The sequence below is a fragment of the Diabrotica virgifera genome, chromosome 4 (genome assembly GCF_917563875.1).
Source record: "Diabrotica virgifera virgifera chromosome 4, PGI_DIABVI_V3a".
NCBI lineage: Eukaryota > Metazoa > Arthropoda > Insecta > Coleoptera > Chrysomelidae > Diabrotica > Diabrotica virgifera.
The window spans coordinates 127,481,713-127,507,387 of record NC_065446.1 but is presented as its reverse complement, the minus strand read 5'-3'; the positions used below and the strand labels follow the sequence as shown (position 1 = coordinate 127,507,387).

The 25,675-nt window shown below is 34.4% G+C and overlaps 1 protein-coding gene across 1 annotated transcript in view; it reads left to right on the top strand.

The window, feature by feature from the left end:
- Nucleotides 1–361: 361 nt before the first annotated feature.
- Nucleotides 362–25,675, top strand: part of LOC126883914 (uncharacterized) — a 35,514-nt gene continuing 10,200 nt past the window's right edge. The window contains exon 1 of the mRNA XM_050649633.1: nucleotides 362–508. Within this exon, the coding sequence (XP_050505590.1) occupies nucleotides 454–508 (55 nt within the window). The 5' untranslated portion in view covers nucleotides 362–453. The remainder of the gene's footprint in view (nucleotides 509–25,675) is intronic.

Below are 25,675 nucleotides of genomic sequence, written 5' to 3'. Positions count from 1 at the left end.
TCTTTTTTTGAAGTCATGCATGACCCTTTCCATGGCTTTCTGGGCTACTCTTAGATTTTCCGGTGTTCTTTTTGTTAATGTTAATGTCTCTGCTTTGTGTATTATTACCGGAAACACGCATTAGTCCTCAACTTAACTTCATATTTCACTTATGAATAAATATTTCTCATAATTTTCCAAAAGCAGCTTAACCCATTGTCTTCTGCGTTTGGTTGTTCTTTCCAATTTCTATTTTATAATATATTTATTCCCCATTTCCCATTAGGCCTTCAGTTATTCGGCACACCCCTGTATGTAAGATATTTTACGATTTTAATATTACACGAATATGTACATGTAGGAGTTACTTAAAAATAATATCAAAATTTTTAACTATAAAAGTATAAAAGTAGCGTAGGTATAAAAGAAGCGACTATTTCAGTAAGAATGAAGTTTTAAAATAAGATTTTCGTAATGAACAAGAAATTAGTATTGTTATTAAATGTTTTGTTCTCATTTGTTCTAAAAGGTAAATTTTTAACTTTACAAACTAGTCAGTAGAATATTTAAGTATGTATATCCAAAAATGATTGTGTTTTAGCATGTGTCAGTTCTTTATTTAATTCTCTCCGGTTATTTCCTTTGGATTTTTTTTCTTTTTAGCTTTTTCCTATTTAACAAAACTTACTGCTTTTACTCTACTGTTTTGTCCATTTTATTTATATCCATTTAGTTTTTATCAAACATCTATAAAATAAACTCTTTATGTGATTTTTCATATTTTTCTTTGAGTAAGTACCAAACGGTTCCAGTGTATATTAAAGACGTTCATCTGCAATTTATTTGTAATTGTCCTTTACTATCATCGCTTTGCTGATTTTACCATATCGCCATTTTTATTTTTATTTCTACATCACCATCAAGTTTGTCCTTTCTTTGAAACTCGTTAACTCTTTCCAAAGGTATTTTATATATAGGCCTGTCACTCGTGGGCAGGAGTATAAGCCACCCATTATGAGCGCTTCTATGCATTTTCTTTGTTTCCCTGTTCTCCATTCCTTTCTATGGTTCATTCCACCAACATACGACTGTTTCGGATTATCGCGACAACGAATATTTCAGTGTGCAACATAAGAAGTACGAAAGTAAATGGTTCTAATAATTATTCCAATAAACAGCAATGTAATTTGCAATTTATTTTTGTTCTTCCTATTTTGCACAATAAAATATTCGTTGTCGAAATAATCCAACACAGTCGAATATTCGTGGAATAAGGTATATTTTCTATTTTTGGTTTCCAGTTCGATATCTTGATTATGTTGATATCTTGTCTGATCTGATCTTCCCATCTGCATTTTGGTCTCTTGTATTAGGTCATGTGTCTTCTCCATTTATGTTATTATTTATCTTTAAATCTTCTTCTTCTTCTTCTTTTTCTTTTTGTATAGACATGACTCTGTCTGTTTTTTCAATGTGCCTCTAGTAAGTTGTCGTTCCATCGTTTTCGTGGTCTTCCCACTGATCGTCTTCCTATTGAGGAACCGTCTCTCGCTGTCCTGACTACCCTATTTGTTGTCATTCGGCTTATGTAGTCATTCCATTCTATTCTTCTGTTTCTTACTCAGTTATTAATGTTATCCACCTTGCATCTCCGTCGTATATCTGTACTTCTAGTTCTGTCCCATTGAGTCTTACCATCGATTTTTCGAAGGGTTTTCATCTCCGCTGTTTCGAGCAATATTTTTGTCCTCTCTGTGTCGGGTCGTGTTTTTGCCGTGTATGTCATTATTGGTCTGATGACTGTTTTGTAAATTCTGCCTTTTATTTCTTTTCCGATATTTTTATTTCTCCATATTGTGTCATTCAGGCAACCTGCGGCTCTGTTTGCTCTATTCACTTGATCTTCCACTTCTGTTTCGAGCCTTCCGTAGCTAGATAGTGTGATGCCTAGATATTTAAACTCTATCCTAAGCACCAGGTACTCCGGAGATCACTTACGACGTCATATTCGTCGAGTTCTAATTTTTTTTTCTGTTCGAGATGCACTTTAAGAACGCATTTCTTGTATGCAGTTTTTCAATATTATATCATGGCTAGGGGTCACAAAGTTTCCTGGCGCATTCACGAATCGAATGCAAAAAGAATTATTAAGATCGGTCTTGTCGTTTTCTTTTTCGGAGGTAAGACCGATTTTAACGCTTTAATGCTTCGCCTACTATTCAGTGGCGGCGCAAGATAATAATTTTGTGTGAACGAGATACATTTTGCGAGGCTCTATGCTCGCGCATAAAGACATATTTTTTAAAATAAAAAAAATGTCATTTTCATGATTAAACTTTTATTCATGCAAAATCTAGTCAAACTTACAACAAACCTAAAAATATTTAAGATATTAAGACCAACCAACGCTTAAAAAAAAGTGTAATTTAAATATTACAGGAACAGAAATTTTCTACATTTTACACTGCTGAATTGTTTAATTACTTGCTCGTAATCTAGCTTGGATGCTATATCAGCCTCGATAGTCAAAATTGCGACCGCAGAAAGTCTTTCCTGTGACATCGTACTCCTTAAATATTTCTTAATTAATTTTAATTTCGAGAAGCTGGAGGCTGTACTAGTGGAGGATTTTCTTTCGGCGAAGGCTGTACCAATCGGTATTTTTAATAATATTCTAATGACGATGTATATGTTTGGGTATTTCTTTTAAGTTATTATCTGTAATGTATTGAAGCAATTGTTTCACTTCTGTTATAAAGTTAGGTAAATAAAGGATCATTATATTATGTAATTCTTCATATATTTCGTAAGGTTGAAACTCACTGCTCTCACCCACTCGTAGGATTGTGTGTAAATCTTGACATTTTTAGGTAGATCATAACAGCTTCAAGCTTCTGCCAATAAATTTATGAGCATCAGACAAGCATTTTTCTAATCCACTTTGCCGATATTCTTTGATCCAGTCACAAAAGGTATGCAAATGTTTAAGGAAAATGCTCAAATGGACTTGTACAGATTGCCATAGTTCGCTTATCATATTAATACTCGATAACAATTCATACCATGCATGTAAAGATATTACAAATTCTAAACTAAGCATTTCGTTTAATACTAAATCACAATCACTGAGAGTGTCTGATTGAATTTTTAAACTTTCTATGCATCCTACAACATTAAATTGAAATAGTTTGGACTTAACTGCCTCTATTCTGCTTTCTCAATCGTGGCTGAATGTTTTTAAGTCGACGCTATCGATTCAGATGGTTCTGTATACCAGATGCAGTTGGATTAAGAAACTTCATCATACCTGTACTTAACGCCTGGTTTGAAATTGCTCTTCCAGTTTTTCTTTTTCGTTTTGCTGATCCGGTCGCGAGCGAAAGCGACGCAAGCACTTTTTTCGGCGCGTACTTTTAGGTTTAAGTAATACATAAATCTCCATGGCGCGAGGCCCCTCGGACCGCAAGACCGTGGGCAGTCGCCCACGTCGCCCACGCCTTAGGTCGCCTGCAGAGCCCCCGCTACCATATGTGCAAAGTGTGCAATGCACACGAGCGCCATCCTTTAGGGGCGCCAAAATTGCAAAAAAACACCGAAAAAAAATTAATTTTAAAATAACAGTTGAGAAATTAAATAGGATTAGGATTAGGTAAATAGAAGAAGAATCCAATTGACTATTGAAGATACTGTAATTGAGAGTGTGGATAACTACTTAGGAATATGGATAACATCAAATGTGGACCAAACCAAAGAAATTAAGACACGTATTGAAATAGCACGTGCATCATTCATTAAACTTCAAAAGTTTATTTGTTGTCGGGATATAAGGTTAGAACTACGCCTAAGCATGCTTAGGTTTTACGTGCATATTCTCTACTCTTCTTTATGGCTTGGAAGCGTGGACACTAAAACAAGTCCATCTGAATAAATTGGCCGCCTTCGAATTTTGGTGTTATAGAAGAATCCTACGAATATCATGGATCCAAAGAATGTCAAACGTGGAAGTAACTAGAAGGATAGGAAATAAACCAAAAATAATATTAACTATCAAAAGACGAAACCTTGCGAGTACTTGGGACATGTGATAAGAGGGCAAAAATACTCATTATTACAATTTATTATGCAAGGCAAAATCAGAGGAAAGCGAAATGTGGGAGACGAAAAACATCCTGGCTTAAGAACTTAAGGGAATGGTTCGAATGCAGTGGCGCAGAGGTTTTTAGAGCGGCATCAACAGGGTCCGCATTGCCATGATGATTTCCAACCTTCGATAGAAGATGTAACTTAAAAAGAAGAAATAGAAGAAACAGAGGAGAAAATCAGAATACTTCGGCCATATAATTAGAGGTCCTAAATACCATCTACTTCGCCTTATAATACAAGGAAAAGTGGTGAAAAAGAGATGGAGTGGTCGAAAAGAACTTTCATGGTTGCGTAGTATTAGACAATGGTGGGAACCACAGTAGAAGAATTATTTCGCGCAGCAGCCGATAGCGAAGGGTTTTAAGCTGGCCACTCACTTACGGATATCGAAGAGGCCATGACATGCAGGCCAGGACTGAAGGCCGTTATTTGAGTAGTTAAGTTAATGAACTGCAGTTGAGACGCCACACACATGCAGGCCAGGACTGAAGGCCGTTATTTGAGTAGTTAAGTTAATGAACTGCAGTTGAGACGCCACACACATGCAGTTTTGTGATCGAGAGTGCCAACGCCTTTACGAAAACTGCGTGTATGTGGTGATTTTGGCTTCAATTAACCGCCTGTCAGTCGCTCGGCCTCTTCGATATCCGTAAGTGAGTGGCCAGCATTAGGAACTGGCAAACATACGGCCAACATCATAATACGCACAGGCGCCTAAAGAAGAAGAAGGTGTAAATACACACGAAATTTTATTAGTATATCATCCTATCATCCAGTTACTGCTGATTCCTATTTGCGAGAACATGTCAGAAGTCAGACATTTTAATTTAGTGTTACGATTTTATTCTGTTGGTTTCATTTTGATATTTTAGTCTACAAATAGTCCATTTACTCACGGTTTTTGCTGTTGATTTTAAAGAACCGCTTGTATTTTCATGAAATTTGGCATATAAATAGGTAAGAGGTCAAATGTCAATGCCCTGGGGTGACTTTCACCCCTTCTCGGGGGTGAAAAAATATACCTCCAAGATAACTCAGGAATTGGATAAACTGACGAATTCTAAGCAACTTTTGTTGTAAAGAGTTTTATCACTAAGTCAATACTTTTCTAGTTATTTGCAAGTGAATATGTTCATTTTTCAACAAAAAACCCCGTTTTAGACGGTTTTTCGTAAATAGCTCAAAAGTATTTTATCGAAAAAAATGTTCTTAGCAAAAGTATAGCTTACAACAAAGAGAAAAAAATGGTTTACATGATATGAAGTCTGTAAACCCAGTAGAAGCAAAAATGTAGCTAATGAAAAGTAGGTTATTCTTATTCGTCAAATTCCAAATCAAATATGTCAACGTGAATTAACCAAAAAATTAAGCACTTTTCGGGGAAAACTCATTACAACTTTGTTAAAGTCTTTAAAATGTGATTTATTTCTGTTTTTTTAAAAAGTTCTAGCATCAAACGTAAGTAAGTTGCGCTCAAAATAAAGTTGTTCCCTTTGTTTGGTAAAAAAAAAATGGAAAAATTAATCTCTAATTAGCATCCTAAATAAAATTATTCCGAATGAAATTATTTTACTTGCTTTTGTTGTTAGAAACTTAAAAAAATTAAAATAAAGCTTGTTTTAACACTTTAAAAAATTATGAGTTTTCCCTGATACCTAAGTGTTTGAGTTTTTGGTTATTTCACGTTGAAATATTCTATTTGGAATTTGACGCATCAGAACCTAATTTTCATTACCTACAAGTCTGCTTCTACTGGGTCTAAAGACTTCATATATACACCATTTCTCCCACTTTTTTATAAGTTATATATATTTTTGCTAATATGTTTTTAGATAAAATACTTACTTTTTGAGCTATTTCCGAAAAACCGTCTAAAACGCCTTTTTATTTTGTTGAAAAATAAAAATATTTTTACTCGCAAATAACTCAAAAAGTATTGACTTTTTGAACGTATGTTTTTCCTCCCCGAGAAGGGGTAAAACTCACATCCGGGGTAAAACTCACATCCGGGGCAAAAGCACACATCGGCACAATATCACTTTTTTCTTTGACATGTTAGCTATCTGTATGCCAAATTTCATCCAAGTCAATCCAAGCGGTTCTTTAAACTTCGGAGGTTTTGCCATATTTTACCATAAGTGAATGGACTATAAAATATGACTCCTAAAGTTCAGTTTTTTGCTTTATTTCAAGCACCTACCTACCTTAAAAAAATAAATAAAAAAACATTATCTAAAATGCCTGAAGGGGCGCCAAAATCATTTTTTGCACACAGGCGCCAGTAACCGTTACGGGGGCCCTGGTCGCCTGTGCACTTATTATCATCATATTTGGCTATCATCAAATATAATCAAATTACGGTAGTAGTTCTTTACAAATCTAATTTAGATAGCAATAACTGGAGTTCAATTATAAATTATCGGGAACATTTATTATGATTTATGGCATAATCAATATTTGTAAATATTTATTACATGGTAATTTATTTATTACAATTAAATTTACGCAAGGGTTCTTTATTAATGTCATGTTTTTAATATTTTAACAATATTTTATTATTATTAATAGATAAGCATATGTGTTCTAAATTTATTTTTTTAAACTACCTTTTTTAAAATACCTTTGTCACATTTTAGGCCTGAATCCCGCGTACCAAAAAAGTTAATTAACAGCAAGCTGAAAATTTGTTAATAGCTTAATGGTGTCTAGTCGGACAAACTTTGATGTACGGTAACACTGGAACAGGGGAAGTTTTAATTGTGGAACGTGTTAAAAATTTGGAACGTCAGATTACGAAAACTCCCCATGTATTTTGTCGGTCAGAACTTCCAATTGATTTGTTTCATTAAACTCTCATTAGTCCATTGAAATGTTACATTTAGGGTTGCATTTCTTAGAGGAGTCAATTTTATTTTAATGTGTAGGGGGGTCAGTAGAATCTTAAGTTCGAGTTTTTGGGGTCGCCACCCTTGTACCCCGGTCGCATCTAAACATTCCGTATATGTATTTGGAACCTAGGAGTTTTCTATTGGTTCGTTGCAGCACGCGGTCATATTTTAACCAATAGGCGCCGAGGTTCCAAGCGCATATACGGAATGTTATTCGGTACCAAATTCATATACGAGATGTTAAATATTCGTACACCGAAAAAGATAAGTTTTTATTAGAGTCTGTCAAAAGGAGATTAATTTTAAAATACTTGTTACTGTATTATTAAATAAAAACAAAACAATTATAGCATTTAAAATGTTATTTGGTGCGAAATTCATATACGGTTTATTAAATATTCGTAGAACAAAAAGGCTATTTTTATTAAAGCCAATTAAAATGAGACTGGTTTATAATAGTATATTATGCAACGAGCATTTAATGATGGTACTTATGAAGCGAGCGTAAGGGCTACGAAACGAACCGCCTAGCGGCGAATTTCGTATAAAGTACGAGCTTCATAATGATAATTAAATGCAAGTTGTATACACGATTTTTTCTATGATCATTCAGAGAAAAATATATTCAAATTTATTAATTTTGTAACGCAAACAAATTAAGCAGTTTGTCAGTCTGACAGTTTGTTTACATATTGAGAACTGTCAAATAGTATGTATTTGATTCACCACTGGTTATTGCGCGTGTGCCACCTTTATCGCGAATACCATATCGCGATTCTATTGGTTAAAAATCTGTATCCTAATAAAAATCTGTATCATAATGAAGTTCATTATGATACACGTAGTGACATCATAATTGATATATTATAGTATGAGAATAGAAAAATTATTGGTAATGTATTATTAAAGATCCACAAGGAAAAAGGTTTTCCTGTAGTTGGCTGTATACCATATAATACAAAAAACGAATAAAGTCCTTTATAAAAAGTCTATATTTAAAATCCCTAAAAAGGGCTACATCACAGAACTAGTTTTCGATTGGTTGACCAATCATCATCAGTGCTTTCCTAAAATGAATATAACCTGATAAAATGATGCAAAGGTTTTAAAATTTTGACTACGTTTAAAAAAAGTTGTTGGTTATACTCACGTGACCTTACCATGCTAACTTAGAAAATATAATATTACAAATTTTATTTACATATATTACATAATTACAAATATTTTGGTGGTTAGCATGTAAGATCACGTGAGTATAACGTACAACTTTTTTTAACCGTAGTCAAAATTTTAAAGCCTTTGCACCATTTTATAAGGTTATATTCATTTTAAGAAAGCACTGATGATGATTGGTCAATCAATCGAATACTAGTTCTGTGATGTAGCCCTTTTTAGGGATTTTAAATATAGACCTTTTATAAAGGACTTTATTCGTTTTTTTTTGTATTATATGGTATACAGCCAACTACAGGAAAACCTTTTTCCCTATGGATCTTTAATAATACAGTAACAATAATTTTTCTATTCTCATACTATAATATATCAATTATGATGTCACTACCTGTATCATAATGAACTTCATTCATCATCATCATCATCTTGGTGCTACAGCCCTTAGAGGGCCTCGACCTTCTCAAGCTTTCTACGCCATTCTGTTCTGTCCCTTGCTTGCATTTTCCAGTTGCCGACTCCGATCTTCTCGGCATCCTGTGTTACCCCGTCCATCCACCTCAGCTTTGGTCTACCCCGTCTTCTCATTCCCACGGGTTGCGCTGTTAGAATCTTTTTTATCATGTTCGATTCAGGGGCCCGGGCTACATGTCCTGCTCACTGCAGGCGGTTTCGCTTAATTATAGTGATAATATCTTTTCCACCAAACGTATGCTTGTAGATATTCTGCAGTTCAAAGTTATATCTACGCCCCCATATTCCGTTCTCACAGACCTCTCCGAATATCTTACGTAGCACCTTTCTTTCAAAAATCGACAGAGCGGATGCATCTGTTTTAGTTAGCGTCCATGCCTCTGATCCATATGTGAGAACGGGGACTATCAATATTCTATACAGCCTTATACGAGTTTTTTGAGACAGACGTTTGTTAGCTAAGTACTTTGATATACTATGATAACACCTGTTTGCAATTATTATTCGTCTTTTTATTTCGTCTGATGTGTTATTATTGGGGTTAACCGATGTCCCCAGATATATGAACTCTTTGACCGCTTCGAAGTTTTGGTCATTGATGATTAGATCTGCGTCAATATTTCCAGCTCTTGTGTTTGTGTTAGTCGCCATGAATTTTGTTTTATTTCGATTTATATGTAACCCCATTTGTTCTGCTGCTGCTACTAGCTCGGTTAGGATTTCCGCAGTTCTCGCTCTGGTTCTTGTTATAATGTCCACGTCGTCTGCATATGCTAGAATTTGGACAGATCTATTGAATATTGTTCCCCTGCTATCTATATTAGCGTCTCGTACGACTTTTTCTAATGCTACATTAAAAAGTTGACACGCCAGCGCATCTCCCTGCCTTAACCCCCTATGTATTTCAAATGGGGTTGACGAGTCGTTTTGAATTTTTACTGCTGATATCATCTTCGCCATTGTCACTTTTATCATGCATATGAGTTTTTTTGGAATTACTAACTCATTCATAGTATGACAGCCCTGGGCACTAAGGCTATCTTCTCCCGGTGAGGGTGGTTATCCCTTATCCGAGGGGTGGAATAATTGATACGCTTACTTGTTGAGTTGGTTTATTTACACTCGCATTAGTATAAGCTGGTAGCACCTCACCCAAAGAACATCTCGTGTAGAAAGAGACACTATCTTTAATGTGGAAATATTACGTCTGATCACCAAAACAGAATGACGAATGTCTAATATAATAATAAAGAATTCCCTTGTTATAGTTTAACTGTTTATATATTTAGAAAATGCCTATTCAGCATCGACCATGAAAAGTGTTTATAATTGACTCTGCAATTATTAGTGAATCGTGATCTTGGCTAACAATATTTATATAATCGAATGAAGGTTGTAATGTTGTTTTGATGACATAAATAACTGAAAGTAATTATCGTAGATAATTACAGGGTGTTTTTAAGATATATCTACTGAGTACAGATGAATTCTTGTACACCTTCCCTTTTTAGGAATTTTCCGACTACGGGGAGGGAAATTTGCAAGTCGTACTACCAACCCATACTGTGTTGTAATCAATACAAAAAAATTTATTTTATATACAACTTCCTAAGCCTACGCAAATACATAAATAATATAAAATGTTCGTTTAACAACATTGTTTCGTAACACTTGTCACTCACTGTGTTTTCGGATTGTAAGCATATAATCTATTCTTATGTATTTCCTTGATTTTATTGTTTTCTATTCTGATTTTACAATTAACGTTATTTACTTCTGTTATCGTGAAAGGACCTACATAAAGACTATCAAACTTACCATTCTCTTCCCTTTTTACAATGACTAGGTCTCCTCTTTTAAAGTGTTGTGGTGTTGTTTTGGGCTTATTTTCTTCTTGCCGCTCTTTTTTGTCTTCATTGCTTCTAGTGAGTTGACCTATCGTGTCTATGTACGCTGTGTCCTCTGGTTTCGAAGAAGTGTCCGATATCACGTCTTCTTTGACAAGTGTTCTATTCGGTTTGTTAATGTGACATTCATGGCATTGTTTAACGTATTTTCTTACGTCTTTTTCTAAATTTTTCCATCTAAATCTTGCTTTTAGCTTCTTTATTAGTCTATTTTTCTTTAAGTGTCCTCCGAACATCGGGTGATTATGGTATTCTTCTATTAATCTGTGTTTTTCTTTGTCATCTTTTATTGTTTCTGGTACTTCACATATGTATATTTCTATATTCTTCAATTTTTTATTTCCTTCTTTAATAAATTCATCAATTGTGCACATTTTAAAAATAATATCATTTACGTATATTTTTACTTTACGTACTGCATTCTCTACCGCCAGCTTATCAAGCTGTACCAACGCTTGGTTTAAATCGAAACGATTCAATCCTGTGGCTATGCTTTTGCTGCATTTTATTTTGTTTTTGGCCCTAATGCTCAGTCTTGGTGAGATTAGTTCTGCTCCAAAGGACAAAATTGGTAGTCTATGCGCCTCTAAATTATTTAGTACCTTCCTTACTGTCTGTTTGGTGGCTTCTGGCTGTAGTGCGAGTTCACTTTCAGCCTTTGTTTGTCTTGCTTCTTTCTCCTTTTCTTTTGCTTGAGCTCTTGTTATAGCTAGTATATGGGCGTTGTCTATGTATAGGTTTTTTAGTTGATGCAATGTTATTCTTGAAAGGCTGTCTGCGTAGTTACTTTTCCCTGTTATATACTCTATTTCGAAGTCATATTCTTCTAGGTCTAATCTGATCCTCGTGAGTTTTGAGGTTGGTTCTTTCATTGCAAATAGGTGTGTCAAAGGTTTATGGTCTGTTTTTACTTTGAATGTTGGTGCTCCATATAGATAACATTTAAAATAATTAATTCCCCAATGAATCGCTAGTAATTCCTTAACGATTATAGGTTTATTACATTCTCCTTTACTAAAACTTCTTGATGCATATGCTATAGGTAGGTCAATTCCGTTGTAATCTTGACTTAGGATTGCTGAACAACTCTCATTGGATGCGTCTGTTGTTAAGATAAACTGTTTGTTGAAATCAGGATATTTTAAAATTGGTGGTTTCGTCAGAGATGCTTTAAGCTTTTTGAATGCTTTTTCACACTCCTCGGTCCACGAAAATTCTACTCCTTTCCTCGATAATTTGTTGAGTGGTCTGCATATTTCCGCAAAACTTTTAATAAAACGTCTGTAATAGTTGCAAAATGCTACAAATCTCTTTGTTTCTTCCGCTGTCTTAGGTATCGGATATTGTTCAATTGCTGCATACTTCGCTTTGTCTGGTGATACTCCCTCTTGAGAAAGATCATGTCCTAAATATGTTACTTCCCTTCTAAAGAATTGACATTTTCCTGGGTTAAGTTTCAAATTGAATTTTCGACATGTCTCGAATGTCTTTTTCAGGTTGTCTAAGTGATGTTTTTCGGATATTCCAATTACTACGATATCGTCCATGTAAAGAAATGCTTTGTCTGGTGTTAATCCTGAAAATGCTATTGACATCATTCTTGAAAAGCTATTTGGGCTTACATTTAATCCAAAAGGTAATCTGGTAAATTGAAATGCTCCATTTTCTGTGCTGAACGATGTGTATTTTCTCGATGATTTTTCTAATGGTATCTGGTGAAAACCTGACATTAAGTCTATAACTGAAAACCATTTTGCTCTTCCTAGTTGATCTAATATCGAATCTATTCTTGGTAATGGAAATTTGTCTGTAACTATCTTCTTGTTCAGTTGTCTAAAATCTATGCATAATCTCCATGCTTTTCCTCCATCTATAGCTTTTTTCGGTACCAGTACTACTGGACTGTTGTACTCGGATGTAGATGGTTCTATGATTCCTTGGTCTCTTAGGTTTTGTACTTGTCGATTTAATTCCTCTGTTTGCGCATGAGGTGTCCTATAATTCTTGATATATACCGGAGTTTGGTCTTTAACTCTTAGTTTTTGTTCGTAGAAATTGTTACAGGTTAACACATCATGCCTTAGGGCGAATATGTCCGAATATTCCTCGCATAACGATACTAAGTTGTCTCGTATGTATTCTGGTATGTCTAATTTCAGTGATTCTCGTAATTCTTTTTTTCTGTCCTTGCTGTCGTTGACTAGCCTATATATATTGAATAGTTTAATATCCAACGTCCTGATTGTGCTTGCGTCTACATTTACTGTTTCGTACGTTGTGTTCAAAATTTTGATGTATGGATTATTACTTGAAATAATTGCTCTTGCTATGAATATTCCTGGTTGTATTTCTTGCTGTTCCACTATCCTGTCTTTCTTTAACGTTTGAAAAATTTTTACGATTCTGTAAATTTCACATCTAGGCGGTATTATTATGGTGTCATTGTCTATATTATCCAGAATTTTCGTACTAATGTAACAATCGTTGTCCTCTTTAATGTGCATTTTAAGGTTTGCGTAATCTAGTATACATTGAAAGTTAGAAATAAAGTCTCTCCCAATGATTCCGTCTGTTGGAATTGGAAAGTTAGGTTCTACCAATTGAAAGATGTGTTCGAATCGAGTTCCTTTTACTTCGAGTGTTGTCTCAACTTCTCCCATTGTTTGCAACTCTCCTTTAGTGACTCCTTTTATTTTCGCCTTTGTGTTTGGTTTCACCTGTTCCTTCATAAAATCTTGTGAACATTTTAGTATTGAAATGTCAGCTCCTGTGTCTATGATAAAAGTGCTTGTGTTTTCAAGAATTCCTGTTTTCATTCGTACAAAGTTCGTTAGGTTTAGGTCGAAGTTGTAAATGTTATATTTTATTTCTGCCTGTGTGCTTCCAACTTCTTGTTCATTCAAAACCCCAACTGCTGGTTTTCTTGCTCTTCTTGACTGTCCTCTATTTCTAGTAACCTTACGTTCCTGTTACGTCCGCCTCTCTGGTTTCCTCTGTATGTTTGATTGTTAAATTGTCTGTATCCTCTGTTCGAATAATTTCGTTGATTGTCCGTTGCTTCTCCTTCGTTCCGTTGTCCGAAGTTATTTCTTCTTCCTCTGTCATATTTGTTATGGTATCCTCTTCTGTATTGCTGCTGTCCTCTCCTATTCTCGTAGTTTGTCCTATAATTTAAGACTCTTCCTTGTGCATTTTCTTCAGTCGTATCGATCGACAAAAATTTAGATACTACTTCCTGCGGTGATGTAAAGTTACCTGCTTCCAGTATTATCTTAGCTTTCTCTGCATTAGCGTTTCGTTTCATTGTTGTTACTACAGCTTCCGTCGTATATTTCTTTGCTAAGTCAAGTGGCATTCCTTCCGCTATGTATGCTACTTTTAATTGTTCTGCTAACTCTTCCACTTCAGATGCGTACACTGCTGCATCTCTATGCCCTTGCCTTTTTTTGGCTAATTTGGCTATTAAATTCTTCGGATTATCACCTTTTAATTCTTTCTTTAGTACTTCAGCTATCCGTGGAATTGTATCTTCTGTGGTTATTAGGTTCCTAGCCTTATTGGTGAGTCGCGTTTTTATTAGCGTTACAGCTGTGTCTTCATGACCTTCTGCCAATTTTCCAAGTAGTTCTAATGCGTCTAAAAATGGTTGTAATTTCCCTGCGCTTCCATCGAACTCGTTGGGCAATATCTTGCTTGCGATATTCAAAAATTCATTGATTGTCAAAGCCATGTTTAATATTGTTATATCTTGTTTTATGTCACCTTTTTCCTCTTTTATTCCGTCGTTAATTATTTCTTCTTCTCCTTCCTCGTCGCTTTTTCCTTCTTCTATTTCCTCATCGCTTTGTTCCTCTTCAACTTCCTTGTCGATTGGTTGATGTATTGAACTTGGAACCACTGTTCTCACATTTACTGCTTGAAATGATCGTATAACTTTGTCTCTGATTTTTCCAAAATATTTGTTGCACGATTCCCTTTGTTTGTCCGAAAGTGCTTCCCAGTTTTTCCTAGTCAATTGTGTGAACTTGTTATAAGCTTTAATTAGCTGTGTCGTTACTTCTTCCTTTATGTCCTTAGATTTCGGAACTTTTTTCTTTAAGACTCTTCTGCTTTGCCTGTCTATTTCTTGTGCAATTTCCTCAACTATCTTGACAAAATCTTCCCAAGTAACTTTGTTGCTACTCATTTATACATAATTTTTTTCTTTCTTTTTTTTCAGCTTCTGCACTTCTTAGCGAAAATATAAATTCGATAGTCTTACGGTGTATATAGATATGTAGTATATAGATATATAGTAAAAAAATATAGAGATAAAATAATACGTCAATATATGGTAAAAATATGTAAAAATTGCAGTAGTAATAAAAATTCAAAAATAAATAACGTTATATTAACCCTTGTAAATAAGTAGTTAGAATAATAATTTAAATGTATTATGCATATAGCGTATATTTGTTATATCGTATATTTATTTTGATAGGTATATTTACGATAGCAAATATTAAAATCATAAAAAATTGCAAAAATGTACTAAAAATCAGTAGTCAAATAATAAATGAATAAAAGTCAGCAAAGATAAAGTATACGTTGATAAATATGTAAAAATCATATAAAATTGTATCATTGCGTCCTATAATAACTTAATATGAGGGTAAAAAAAAATCTTTTTATATTGATAAATATTGGTAATAGAATAGAATAATTAAGTAAAAATAGGTAAACTTGAAACATATATTAATGTAATTAAGGTAGCACATAATGTTTATACTTTATATTAATCAGGAAATACCATAAAAATAGCTAATATGGACTTACCACTTTTACGCGTCTTTGTTCGTATCACAAGTCCTCGCTGCACGTTCCATAGCATTGTCCATTTTCCATTGTCCCACGATGTTCCATCTCCATACTATTCCATTTTCAGCTCCGCGTCGGCCTGATGTCTCCATCCATTTTACATATACCACACTGTTGTCTAAGGTGGTCTAGGTGCCTGAACATTGACGTGTTTCTTCATACCTGTCCTGTTCACCAGTCCTGAGTTCTTCCCTGGTTCTGGATCGCCATATGACAGCCCTGGGCATTAAGGCTATCTTCTCCCGGTGAGGGTGGTTATCCCTTATCCGAGGGGTGGAATAATTGATACGCTTACTTGTTGAGTTGGTTTATTTACACTCGCATTAGTATAAGCTGGTAGCACCTCACCCAAAGAACATCTCGTGTAGAAAGAGACACTATCTTTAATGTGGAAATATTACGTCTGATCACCAAAACAGAATGACGAATGTCTAATATAATAATAAAGAATTCCCTTGTTATAGTTTAACTATTTATATATTTAGAAAATGCCTATTCAGCATCGACCATGAAAAGTGTTTATAATTGACTCTGCAATTATTAGTGAATCGTGATCTTGGCTAACAATATTTATATAATCGAATGAAGGTTGTAATGTTGTTTTGATGACATAAATAACTGAAAGTAATTATCGTAGATAATTACAGGGTGTTTTTAAGATATATCTACTGAGTACAGATGAATTCTTGTACAATAGCGTTGTAGAGACTTGGTCTTAATACACTGTCATAAGCAGCTTTAAAACCGACAAAAATATGGTACATATCTATGTTAAACTCTTGCGCTTTTTCTAGTGTAAAGATCTTTGCTAGTGTAAAGATCTGGTTAATGGTTGAGCGTCCACGCCTGAATCCTGCCTGATATTCTCCTAGAAACGTTTCGGTATAAGGCTTCAATCTCTCGTGCAAAATGTTTGACAATATCTTGTATGCTGTATTTAGGAGAGTTATTCCGCGGTAATTATTGCATTCCAGTTGGTTTCCTTTTTTGTGTAACGTGCATATTAAGCCTAAGCTCCATTCTTCAGGCATTTGCTCCTCAGACCAAATTTTACAAACAATTTCTCGCATCACCTTGGTGAGCTGCTCTCCACCGTGCTTAAATAACTCTGCTGGGATGCCATTGCTGCCTGGGGATTTGTGGTTTCTTAGTTTTTCTATAGATATTTTCACTTCTTCTACCGAGGGGGGTTCCACGAGTTCCTCATTTCGGTATTCCAGCTCTATATTGTTAGTAGGTCCCCCTTCCAGTAACTCTTGAAAGTGCTCTACCCATCGTAACAGGATATCCTCTTTGTTGGTAAGTAAGTTACCTTCCTTATCATTACAATAGTTGATTCTCGGTTTGAATTCTTTTCTAATAATATTTATTTGATGATAGAACTTTCTTGTTTCTCCGTGACTCATATGGCTTTCGAGCCGTTCTAATATGTCATTTTCCGAGTCTCGTTTCCTTTTTCGGTGTATGCGTTTTTCCTCTCTCCTTAAGTTTTTGTATCTATCTATTGTTGTCCTAGTTTTCCGTTGTTGCATGGTCCTAAATGCCTTGTTCTTCTCATCTGTTATTTTTTTTGCAGTCTTGGTCGAACCAGTCGTTTATTTCTTGGGTTCGGGATATTCCTAATGTGCTTTCGGCTGCTAATTTCAGAGCCTCCTTGCAGTTGTTCCACATTTCCGTGCTTGACTGGTCGACTGCCCAGGTGTGTTCTAGGGTTTCTTTTATATGTGACTGGAACTGTTTCTCTATGTTTTCATTTTTTAGCATATGTACATTATATTTTACTTGTCTAGTGCCCCTTTCTTTCTTGGCACTGGAAATTCTTTGTCGTAACTTGGCCCCTACCATGAAATGGTCTGAGTCAATATTTGCGCCTCTGTAACTTCTGACGTCTATTAGGTTTGTAAAATGCCTTCTGTCAATTATAACATGGTCAATTTGATTTGTGGTGTGTCCATTTGGTGATATCCAAGTTGCTTTATGGATATTCTTATGATTAAAACATGTACTTCCCACAATTAAGTCTTTGGAAGCTGCCATACTAATAAGTCTTAAGCCATTGTCATTAGTAACGTCGTGAAGACTGTGTTTACCAATATAATCTTGGTAGCATATCTCCTTTCCTATCTGGGCATTCATGTCTCCAATGATTATTTTAATGTCGTTTTTGGCACAGTTATCATATGCTCTTTCGAGGTCTTCGTAGAATAAATCTTTAATTTCTTCGTCTTTTTCCTCGGTTGGCGCGTGCGCATTGATCAGGCATATGTTGAAAAATTTTCCTTTTATTCGAAGGATGCATAACCGATCATTTATGGCTTTAAAACCAATAATAATTTTTTTTATTTTCTTTGATATTAGGAACGCAGTTCCGAACTCATGTCGGTTCGGGTTGCAGCTGTAATAGATATCATGTTCTTTTTTCTGCATAATGCCGGTTCCTGTCCATCTCATTTCTTGAATAGCTGCAATGTCTATTCTATATTTTAGGAGTTGATCTTGGAGCAGCTTTAGTCCCGCTGTCCTATACAGCGTTCTTACATTCCAAGTACTAATCTTTAAATCATTGTCCTTAGTTCGGTGCCTGGGTCGTCGTCTTGAATTCAGTCCGGCTTTTCTATCTCGAGATTTCGTAACAATAGGTTTTTTCGGGATGAGGGAGTTAGCCTCATGCCCAACCCCCTTTTCGGAGGACCATTTCTCCCTTCCTCGTCAGCCCTGACCCCACCTTCCACTGGGGTTGGTTACCCAGTCTCCAGTAGGGTTGCTCAGGTTTACCGGGGTTCACCCGTGTGATCCGGATCACACTTCTCGGAGGTGAGGATAGGAATTGAGTAGGAGAGGCTAGAGGTGTTGTCTGGAAGCAACACCTTATGATGCGCATCACTACCCCATTTAATAAATGAACTTCATTATGATACAAATTTTCAATAAGATACAATTTTTTAACCAATAGAATCGCGATATGACATTCGCGATAAAGGTGGCACACGCGCAGTAACCAATGGCGAGTCAAATATATACGCTTTGACAGTTCTCAATATGTAAACAAACTGTCAGTGACAAATAGACTGACAAACTATTTAATTTGTTTGCGTTACAAAATTAATAAATTTGAATATATTTTTTTTGTGAACGATCATAGAAAAAATCGTGTATACAACTTGTATTTAATTATCATTATGAAGCTCGTATTCTATACGAAACTCGCCGCTAGGCGGCTCGTTTTGTATAGAATACGAGCTTCATAATGACCATCATTAAATGCTCGTTGCATAATATAGTATTAAAAACCAGTCTCATTTTAACTGGCTTTAATAAAAATCGTCTTTTTGTTCTACGAATATTTAACATACCGTATATGAATTTCGCAACAAATAACATTCCAAATACTATATTTGTTTTATTTTTGTTTCATTAAGCAGTAACAAGTATTTTAAAATCAATCTCCTTTTAAGAGACTCTAATAAAAACTTATCTTTTTCGGTATACGAATATTTAACATTCCGTATATGAATTTGGAACCAAATAACATTCCGTATATGCGTTTGGAACCTCGCCGCCTATTGGTTAAAATATGACCGCGTGCTGCAACGAACCAATAGAAAACTCCTAGGTTCCAAATACATATACGGAATGCTTAGATGCCCCCCGGTCACCATCTTGGAAAAAGGGGTGCAAAGGGCTTTCGCTCTGTATCTCGTAAACTAGCAACTCTGCAGAAAATTTAATTACACAAAAAATGTAGCAAATTAAATTTTCTATTATAATTGTATATCTATTATTTTTATCGTCAAGTGACCAACAAAAAAGTTATAAACAAAAATAAGAGAAAATTTTGTAACAAGTTTCATTTTGGAGGTTATAATTTTTTCCGTCCATTTTACAATAAAATGGCATTATAGGAATTTTGTAGTGGGTTTTTCAACTAACAATTTCCAGTATAAAGTTGTTTAATATTATTTACATATTTATCTAGGTTTCACAGCTCTCCAATCTTATGGTAGGGGAGCAAAGTATGCTAAATTTGCAGTCACTCGAGCGTTATGGGGACCTATTGGGTTGTGATTATTAGATCCTAAAACCAAGAAAAATTAAGTAAAAATTTCCATTTTAGTGGGGACTTTCCATTTTTAATTTAATTTTCCATTTCCAACAATCGCTTTTTCCGATTTTAGCGCCATCTATCCATAATTCGAAAAAATGTATCGAATAAAAGTTGCTTATTTTTACGTAAAGAATCCAAATCTGCAATAAATTTGGGGGTCCCATTTAGGATTTTAAAGTAACCTCCCACCCCACCTCCGTGAGGGATCGTGTTTGGTACCATTCGATAAATTTTTCAAAAACATTTTAAAAGTGTATTTTGCAGTTTTTCGATCTGATGTTCATTTTGCGAAATATCGCGAGATTTGTATTTAAAATTTAAAATTTACCCCTCTCCGTGGGGGTCATGTTTAGTACCATTCGATAGATTTTTGAAAAATATATCGCGTTCATTTATATATCATATCGCGAAATATTCGCTTTTTTGTGAAACTTTTTGACTCACCCATTTCCTTATGCCCCGCTCAAATCGTCAGATTTTTGAAATATACACTCTTCTGCATATACTTAACTTACCTTACCCTATCTTAATCTGACAATTTCGAGTATTTTTAAGGATAGATTTAGCCCCCCTTAACGAACTTTCCTGTGTTAACAGCCAATATATGGTAGGGGTACATCTGCAGGGTACCAGGTTTCTCCCCATACCATAATCTGACGCGCTCGAGTAACTGCAAAGATCCCCGATTGGGCTCGCATACCATAACCAGGTTCTCGAATGCTCATAGGGATACAATAAAAACAAAACTTTAGGCTTACGTTTCGATCTACATATTTTTTATTCATACAATTTATTATGATCTTAATATTCCTATTTTATTATTAAACTATTTTTGCACCTTTTCCATTGGCATTATTCACAGAGACTGGACTGAGAAAAGGTACCAAATCATCTTTGTTTAATGCCTTTACACCAATAGAACGACCTTGTAATAACAGCCATAGAAGCCACTTTGTTATCGATGGTGGTTTTCTGATACATAAAGTGAGTTGGGATAGAAATTCCTCTTTTAACAATATTCTGAATAATTATGTTCGGTATGTGCAACAAAATTATGGATTGCCTACAAGTATAGTATTTGATGGCTATTCCTAAAATCCTGATATCGCAGGAACAAAGTCATGGGAGCGCTTGCGTCGCACTAAAAAACACCAATGGACAGAGGTACCGTTTGATAAGAGCACCGTACCAACATTATCGCAAGAAAAATTGCTTGATAATGAAGCGAACAAAGCTAACTTCATATGCCTTTTGAATACACCTCTATCAGAGGTGGGTATTAGTGTCGACCAGGCTGAATCTGATGCAGATGCTGTCATCATCCGTTAGGCGCTTGCTGCATCAAAGTCATATGATTCTGTGACAATCATAAGAGAACACATCTACATCCTTGTCTTGCTCTAAGCATTAGGAAGAAACCAATCAAATGTATTTTTTAAAGCCTTCAAAAGGGCGTACGTCCGAAATTTTTTTTAAAAAAGTCCGAAAAAAGTTTTATATATGACGACGTAATAACAGAGAATTTTCTATGTATCCATGCCTTCTCAGCATGCGTCAGCACTGTATAACATGGGCAAAGTAATATTCATAAAAATTTTGCAGAAACTTCCTGAGTTAGCTAGTGGAAAAACATTATTTGTCAGTAAGAAAGTCGAGCCATCTTTACTCAGTGTTGTGGCGAAGGTTCTTTAGTCTCTTTATATGGCGGAAATAAAGACGATTTTCTGGACACCCTGAGATACAAACGATTATCTAAGACACTGACAAAAAATGCGTTTAATCTCTTAATTCTTTTTTACCAATTTTACGAAATGGGCAAAATCACTTACTAAAATAACTAGCCAGTTGTGTCTGAGTTTAGCGAACCGACTATATAACATTATTTTATTGAAAAATAAACTGAAAAAACGTTATAACTTCCAAAAGGAAACTTGTTAAAAAATTTTCACTTATTTCTGTTGATATATTTTTTGTTGGTCACTTGACGATAAATAGTAATCGAAACAAAATTGTAGAAAATTTTATTTGCTACATTTTCCAAGATGGCGGCAGGGGACAAGAATGGGGACCCCACAAACTTGAACTTAAACTTCCACTGACCCCCTACACATTAAAAAAATAAAATTGACTCCTCTAACTAGGTAAATGGAATAGCCTATGGCCTAAAAAATATAACATTTCAATGGACTAACTGGGGATACCACATAAAAAACGCGCCCTCATGGACTCTCCCTCATGGGTGGTGGGGAAAAGGGTCAAAAATGGTTTAAACATAGCATAGAATATTAAGATCATAATAAATTGTACGAATAAAAAAATATATAAATAGAAAATTAGGCCTAACTTTTTGTTTCTATTGCATCCCTATGAGCATTCGAGAATCTGGTTAAGTCATGAGCGCTGTAAAACTAGATAAATAAATAAAATTAAACAACTTTTTAGTGAAAATTGTTCGCTGAGAAACTTCGACAAAATTGATATAATATTAAGTAAAATTTAATAAAAAATTTTGGTCTTGGTAAAAGGTATATTATTTTAAAAAGCCCTATAGGGCTACAAACATCGAACAGAACGTTTTCGCTCTAAAAAGAGCATCATCAGTGTTGCAAGAACATGGTGAGCCAACCAAAAAAATACGAAGGTTAAAGCCTTTCAAAAATGGACTAAAAGTCACATCAAAATGCTAACATAGCAAATTCCAAAGGATGGATATAATCCCTAAGGATATGGCCCTAGGATAACATATGACTCCCACACGTTGTAAGTGGGTCAAAGGTAACAAATTAGGTCATTATGTTACAAGAGCTGACAGGCAACTCTTTTTAGAGCGAAAACGTTCTGTTCGATGTTTGTAGCCCTATAGGGCTTTTTAAAATAATATACCTTTTACCAAGACCAAAATTTTTTATTAAATTTTACTTGTAATTAATGGTATACAGCCAGCTACAGGAAATTCTTCCTAGTGGATTGATATAATATTATTTTATTGTAAAATGAACTGTAAAAAAATTATAACCTCCAAAAGGAAACTTATTAAAAAAATTTTACTTATTTTTGTTTATATCTTTTTTGTTGGTCACTTGACGATAAAAAGTGATAGAAACAAAATTATTATGGGTTTGGACATACCTAGACAAATATTTCAAGCATGGGTTGCCTATCAAAATTGTGTCATAGCTATCCTTAAGGGGTTGAAATCAATATCTCAATTACATGTTTTTTTTTGAAAGTATGGTAGAATTATTTTGTTTTTAAATTAAATATGCATATTCAGTACAATTCATGGATTATTCAAGTACAAATTCAAGAAAAAATACTGAAAAATAAGCCAACGGTGGCAAATTTTTAAAGACACCTCAAAAAACAATGGATTTTGCGGTGGATATCAGAACTGATCATTGGATCATAGTAAACAAAAAATTTAAAAATATTTGATTAGCTTATGAGTTTTTAGAGTTAACTCTGTTGAGTTTTTTTAGTTTTATCACAATTTGACTTTTTGATATCAGTCAGAAGTCAAAACAACGATTTTTTTTTGCAAAAAAGGGTGAAAATCAACATTAGTTATTATTGTTAAACAAAAAATAAGTATAAAATGTCTCAAGGAATGTCTAAAGAAATAATTCCAAGTGGGTTGATCAAGCAGTTTTTGAGTTACAATGTCTACAGCTTTTGAAAAAAGCAGGTTTGAGAACAACGCGTTTCAAGTATTGTCAACTTTTATTTTCAATTTCTTTTTTGTGAGTCAAATCGTAAAGTTATGCACACCTAAATATGCTTTTTATTCACGGAGTAATTTACAAAAGAAAATGAGAACAGCTGTTGACCGTGGTCTCAGTACGCTCAAGCGCTCTGGCGCAAACTTGCTGCAAAGCGAGTCGAAGGTAGGGAGATAGTGTTGAATATCCATATCTTCGACTCGCTTTGCAGGAGGTTCGCGCCAGCACGCTTGTACGTAGTGAACAACGGTCAACAGCTGCTCTCATTTTCTTTTGTAAATTACTCCGCGATTCACAAATATATTCCGGTGTGCATCATTTTACGATCTGACAGACATAAAGGAAATTGAAAATAAAAGTTGACAATACTTTAAATGCGTTTTTCATAAACCTGTTTTTTTCAAAAGCTGTAGACTTGGTAACTCAAAAACTACTTGACCGACCCATCTGAAATTTTTGTATATATTTTCTCTCGATATTCCTTGAAGTAACGCTATCGAGATATTTTTTGTTTTATGCTTATTTTTGTTTAACAATAATAATTATATTGATTTTCACCTTTTTTGCAAATAAATTTATTGTTTGGATTTCTGCGTGATATCAAAAACTCAAAAGTCGATAAAACTAAAAAAAACTCAACAGAGTTACCTCTAAAAACTCACAAGCTAATAAAATCTTTTTGATTTTCTTTATTTATCATGATCCAATGATGAGTTCTGATGTCCACCAAAATTCATTATATTTTATTTGAGGTGTCTTCAAAAATTTGCCACCGTTGGTTTATTTTTCAATTTTTTTTTTTGAACTTTTTCTTGAATAATCTATGAATTGTACTCAATATGCCTGTTTAATTTAAAAATAAAATAATTCTACCATACTTTAAAAAAAAGTGCTTGAAGTATTGATTTAAACCCCTACGCCCACCCCCCTTAAGGAGAGCTATGACACGATTTTGATAGGCAACCCGTGCTAGAAATATTTGCCTATGTATAAAATTTAATAAAAAAAATGTTCCATCCGGAAAGCAGATGGGGTACAGATCGACTTATATTCGGATCTTAGACTATTATGTTTTACTATTTACAAAAAAGAAATAACAAATGAAAAATAGTTAATATTTTAAATTTTATAAGTTATTTTTAGTTTAGTGCTTCTTTGTTAGAAACACAAATGGCCTTGATATCTCAAAATTGAATTTAGAGCAGCGGTTCTCAAACTTTTTGAGTCATGTACCACCTACAGTTCTTTTATTATTTTTGGTACCACCTATATGTTTAGATTGTATTACCAAGACTTACTAAGTACTACTATTTTAATTTTTTGTGTGTTTTGTGTACCACCTCAAATAGTGATATGTACCACCAGTGGTACATGTACCACAGATTGAGAACCGCTGATTTAGAGGGTTTGTGGTTGGTATATTCATCAAGACTTACATGGCAGATGAAAATTTTAAAAGCACAATAAAATACAGAACAACTAAAAATCAGTCATTATATAATTGAGGACTTCTTCATATAGCGTACATATTGGATTATTTTTATTGGTGTCTTTTCTCTTTTTCTGTTCCTTTTTGTTGGTCGATATTATTTTCATTTCTGTGCAGTTTATCTCTTTGGCTTTACCTGGTTTTATAATTTCATTGATCTAGCTTCTTCTTGGCCGTCCTTTCTTTCGATCATTTACTCTTTTGGTTTCAATATTCTCTTTGTCCATCTGTCGTCTTCAGTTCCCTGTAGGTACGTGCACAAACTATTCCAATTGTTTTCTGGTTATTTTAATTGTTATGGATTCTTGGTCTAGTTATTTTCATATTTGATCATTTTTGATTCTGTCTTTCCCGGTGTTGTGTGTTATTTTCCTTAATAAGTAATTTCATTTAAATAGCATTTAATTTACTTTCATGTATCTTTGGTAATACCCAGCTTTCACTTAGACGCGTCGCATATCTAGAGTTGGTGAAAAACTTCATAAATTAAAAATACCTATAACCGAAAAAAAAATGAATTCTACATTAGACTATTTCATTTTTATACTGAATTTCCCATCAGGGCCCGATCTGTACCCTGATGTTTTCAGTAATGTCGGATTTCATCGTTTAGTTCGTAGATTGACGTCCCCAAATGAGTGAGTAATATTCATGACATTTTGAAAGTATTCTAACTATTGGTATGTTAATTGTATTATATACTATTAATTTTATTATATATATATATATATATATATATATATATATACAAAATATGCATAAGATGGAATGCAACCACAGACACGTGTTTCTGACTTATTAGTCGTCATCAGTATGGTATAGCCAAACAGGAGCAACGCAACCAATTTGTGGCTGTAATGTTAGAAGACCCTCAGGATTCGAGAGCAGCAACTAACAAATCCACGGAGGAAGCTACAGCTACCTGAGGAAAGTAATCAAGTTTC